The sequence below is a fragment of the Lolium rigidum genome, chromosome 3 (genome assembly GCF_022539505.1).
Source record: "Lolium rigidum isolate FL_2022 chromosome 3, APGP_CSIRO_Lrig_0.1, whole genome shotgun sequence".
Lineage (NCBI taxonomy): Eukaryota > Viridiplantae > Streptophyta > Magnoliopsida > Poales > Poaceae > Lolium > Lolium rigidum.
This window is the reverse complement of record NC_061510.1, coordinates 77,167,400-77,172,321: the sequence shown is the minus strand read 5'-3', so window position 1 is coordinate 77,172,321 and position 4,922 is coordinate 77,167,400. Positions and strand designations below refer to the sequence as shown.

The 4,922-nt window shown below is 49.8% G+C and overlaps 1 protein-coding gene across 1 annotated transcript; it reads left to right on the top strand.

Annotated features, from left to right (window-relative positions):
* Positions 1-2,323: 2,323 nt before the first annotated feature.
* LOC124701831 (cytochrome P450 94B3-like) lies at positions 2,324-4,298 on the top strand. Its single transcript, XM_047233924.1, has one exon. It carries the CDS (start codon positions 2,478-2,480, stop codon positions 4,020-4,022), a length of 1,545 nt encoding a protein of 514 aa, XP_047089880.1. The 5' UTR covers positions 2,324-2,477; the 3' UTR covers positions 4,023-4,298.
* The last annotated feature ends 624 nt before the right edge of the window (positions 4,299-4,922 follow it).

Below are 4,922 nucleotides of genomic sequence, written 5' to 3'. Positions count from 1 at the left end.
TGATTCTACGATTTTACGATCCAAATTGACCGGACCGATTTAACGATTCTGCTAAGTGGAATCTAAGATCTTACGATTTTAAAAATTAAGATCTTAGGGTTTGCGATCCTACCACAGAGATTTAGATCCAATTCAAAATTACGATTCTAACAAGATTGACAAACTTTACTTGTATATTCATTATCTCGTGTTCTCATCTTCTTTAACCACCAGCGACATGCCCCTAGGTATTTGTGGAATGCATCCCCGTGCACACCTTGTTAGCCTCACAACTCCTATCAAGTCGCCATATTTTTCCAACCTATTAGCTTAGATTATTTCTTGCATGCTGAGCGCGTATGCTCCTTAACCATTCTTAGGCGAGCACTCGTGAGTGCTTGTTAGAGCATAACAAACCGAGCCAAACTTCATTTTTAGGTCGTTAAATATAACGAGCTAAATTATATGAGCCTTAATGATCGCGAGTCTTAGTGAGCCGAGTCTTAACAAGTCAAGTAGCTTGTTAGTCTAGCCCTAGTCGCCATTGCCGACACATTTTAGCACCTTCATGTTTGCCATCTTGTTGTGAATCGACCGCTGGTCACAGAGCCCACCACCTGTTTGGCTAATATCCTAGTAAGAAATTCATGACCATTTTTTTGTCTTTTGCTTCAAAATAGTGAGGCCATTGACCCATAATTATTGCCCCCGCAGATGAACATTAGGGAGGCGATTGACTTCTTCATCAAAGACGTCATGGACAACTTGTTGGAAGACGGAGTCAACGCCTGGAGCTCATGGTTGTCGCGGCCTCCATCATCCCCGAGCACACTGAAATACAGAGGCCGATGCACGTACAGAGGCCCGACGAGGCCTCGCAAGTTCAACATGTTGCACGATTGAGATGGTGGCCTCTACCGGCAGGGCTACTTCCACCCCACCAAGCGGGTCTTCACAGAGGCCATGTTCTGACAGCCCTTGTTCTCGACTATTCTATGCGGCGTGAGACACTACGACCCCTAATTCGGATGTAAGCTCGTTGCCACTGGCAAACTAAGCATCACCTCTTATCAGAAGTGTAACACAGTTTGTTCGTATTTGAATTTTAGATGTTTAATTATGAAATTTTATTCGGATTTGCTGGAAATCAGGCGCCTTATACTTAATAAGTTTAAGTCGAGTTGGGAGATTCGTATTTTGTGCTTGTAGATTCGTGCTCTGACTTTTGAGTTGTTTGTGTGTGTTTGTGTTATTGTTGGCCCGACGCGTAAGCGGGCTAACTTGTTTTTTACGGGCTTTGTGAAGTGGGCTCGTGGTGACGGTTCTATCTATAAGGCGTCTTTCTCTCTCTCATGGAACCGCTTACCGCGCATTCTAGTTGCGCGTGTGTTGCAAACGACATATTTCCAGTTGCACGTGGGTTGCAACTGAGGTTTTTTCGGTTACACGTGAGTTGCAACTGATTTTGTGTTTTCAATTGCATGAGCGTTGAACTGAGATTTTTCTAGTTGCACATATGTTGCAACTAAGAATTTCCACATACATGTTTCCAGTTACGCCCGCGTCGTACCTAAGAATTTCCACTTACATGTGGATTGCAACTGATATATTTTTCCAATTGCATGAGCGTTGCAACTGAGATTTTTCCAGTTACGCATATATTGCAACTAAGAATTTTCACGTACATGTAGGTTGCAATTGAGATTTTTCCAGTTACACATGCGTCGCAACTAAGAATTTTCACTTATCATGTGGATTGCAACTGACTTTTTTCCAGTTACACGTAAATTGCTACTAAGATTTTTCTTATGTATTAAATGGTTGCACATATTATTTTTTCTAGTAAAAAATTAGAACGCACAAAACTGGACGCCAAAATTAAAGTAGTACACGGCTTAATAAGCTACTGATGTCAGCGACTTATTAAATCTCAGGCGACTGATCTCTAGACGCTCCCAATTTTATTTGTATATGAACATTGTAGTTTATTTAAGTGCAATAAAGAACTTGCCATTATTTTAAGGCAAGTTTATTATTTAGTACAACTATGAGTAATTAATTTGAGTTAAAAAGAATGAAAATTCTCCGAACGTATCAAAATACAACAGGTCGCTGGAGCAACCCGACATAAACGGACACTCGTGCTAACCAGGGCAAATCAACCGGATCGAAAAGTATCGTAGAAACATGCAACGAAAATATAGTGTTAAAAAGGACCATGTCTCCATTTCGCAGCTCCGATTGTGTGTCAATCTCACCCGATCTTACGTCAGCGAATCTGAGGCCGTGGTGGAGTATAACGGCGGCCGACCGGCAGGACTTGAGCGGTCACCGGTCAGCGGCGAAGACGCTTCCACAGCAACCGGCCGGTTCGCTCACCACCACACTCTTTTCCTCCTCTCCTTGCTTATCTTCTTCCTGTTCAGGCGCTCACTCTAACAAACCACGCAGATCGATAACCCCACGCACTGCCGACCGTGCGCTAGACTCCGGTGACCATGGCGATGGCAGCGTTGCTGCTTCTGCTGCCGCTCTTCTTCGTCGGCGCAGTCTTGGTCCTTCATGCTGCCCGGCGTGTCAACAACAAGGCGGGGCTTCAGCCGTACCCGTTGCTCGGCCACCTGCCGCAGTTCGTGGCTAACCGGCACCGCATACTGGACTGGATGACGGAGGTGCTCGAGTCCCAGCCCGGGTGCACGCTCGTGCTCCGGCGGCCGGGCGTGCAGGGCGTTGTCACCGCCAACCCGGCGAACGTGGAGCACATCCTGCGCGCCAGCTTCGACAACTTCCCCAAGGGCCCGCGCTTCGGGTCCATCCTACACGACTTCCTCGGCCAGGGAATCTTCAACGCCGACGGCGAGGCCTGGCGCACGCAGCGCAAGGCGGCCAGCTACGAGTTCAATACGCGCTCTCTACGCGTCTTCGTGGCCCAGAGCGTCCACAGCGAGCTTCACGGCAGGCTCCTCCCTCTGCTGCGCCGTGCGGTGAGCTCTGGCCAGCCAATCGACATCCAGGACACGCTCGAGCGGTACGCCTTCGATAACATCTGCCGCGTCGCCTTCGACCACGACCCGCGCCAGCTCCCTGACGGAGACGAAGGCGGTGGCGGCGACGGCGCGAGCCCGGAGGCCGAGAGCGGCAGGTTCGCCGATGCGTTCCGCGACGCTGCCAATATCAGCGCGGGCAGGTTCCGGTACGCTGTCCCAGGATTCTGGAGGGTGAAGAAGGCGTTTAACCTGGGGTCCGAGCGGCGGCTGCGCGAGTCTATCGCCATGGTGCACGGCTATGCCGACCGCATCATCCGGTCTCGGCGCGAAGAGATAAGCATGGGCTGCGAGAAGCACGACCTCCTGTCCAGGTTCATGGTGAGCCAGAGCGACAGTTACACCGAGACGGCCCTCCGCGACGTGGTGATCAGTTTCCTGCTCGCCGGGCGGGAGACGACGTCCTCCGCGCTCACATGGTTCTTCTGGCTGCTGTCCTCGCATCCCGACGTGGAGCGCCGTATCCGCGACGAGGTCGCCGCGGTGCGCGCTCGTCGCGCGCAGGGCGACCTGGACAATGCCGGCTTCGACCTCGACGAGCTGAGGGAGATGCACTACGTGCACGCTGCTATCACGGAGTCGATGAGGCTGTACCCTCCGGTGCCGTTTAACACGCTGGACGCGCAGGTCGCCGACGTGCTGCCGGACGGCACGCCGGTGGGAGCGGGTTGGTTCGTGGCGCACAGCTCGTACGCGATGGGAAGGATGGAGTCCGTGTGGGGCGCGGACGCGCGGGAGTACCGGCCGGAGCGGTGGCTGGACCCGGCGGAGGGGACGTTCCGGCCGGAGAGCCCGTTCCGATACGTGGCGTTCCATGCCGGGCCGAGGATTTGCCTTGGGAAGGAGATGGCGTACATTCAGATGAAGTCCATCGTGTCGTGCGTGCTGGAGGAGTTCGAGCTGGAGGTGAACGGCGAGTACCGACCACTGCAGGTGCCGTCGCTGACGCTGCGGATGGCGGACGGGCTCCCCGTGAGGGTGAAGGCTAGAGGAAACTGAAGACCACGACAGGATGGGACTGAGTCACATAGGAGGACGAACGATGTAGTAATCCTAGATGGATGGATACTGCAGCTTTGCTACGACAAAATGAAAACCATAATCATCCTACAACACAACGTCGTCAATTTCATATATAGCGACAATACGTCAATTGTCCATCATAATCCTTTGTAGTTAGTGATAGTGTAGCTTGCAATATGCATCTTCGTGGGAAAATAAAATTTGAAATAGTGTACTACCTCCTATTTTGGGTTAAACATCATAAATTTCTCACAGTGTTTTGGCTCTTATATATCGCAGCTGGAATTGATGAACTGGAGTTGGATTCAAAAAAAAAAATGGATTTTCTGTTTGATATAGTCGGAGGCACCAAATCAGTCATATGAAGAAAAAGCAATCACATCAAACAAAATTGAGATTTAGTAACACGGTTCAACGACCTCCAAGGTGATACATACACTTACAGACGGCGCGCCCCTCCAGCGCCCCTCCACACAGGAGGCGGATCGTTCCAAAAATCTTGATATTGTGTCTAACCTAGGATGCATCTACTCTATTAGCATAGATTATGGAGTTGGACTCTAACACATAACATAGGCTAATTAATTACATGTCCAATTGTAGCCTAACATCAAGATTGGTATCTGTTGCTTGTGTGGAATCTCATGCCACATCCTCCGTGAAGTTTGCTTCTCTCATAGTGATGGCAGGGCCACCTAGAACTCTAGAAGCCTCCTCGTTGCCGATTGGCGGTGTCGCAGATAGTGACATTTCGTGGAATGGAAATTTGGTGCACATGAGCACTACGGCTCTTGGTTTTCAAAATATTTAAAAACTATAAAATTTATTTCATGAATATGTACACATGTCCTAAATATTCATGTGAAGCTTTGGTAG

What these genes read in the sequence shown, in the direction of transcription:
- LOC124701831 (XM_047233924.1), top strand. Translation starts at nt 2,478, where the DNA reads ATGGCGATGGCAGCGTTGCTGCTTCTGCTGCCGCTCTTCTTCGTCGGC.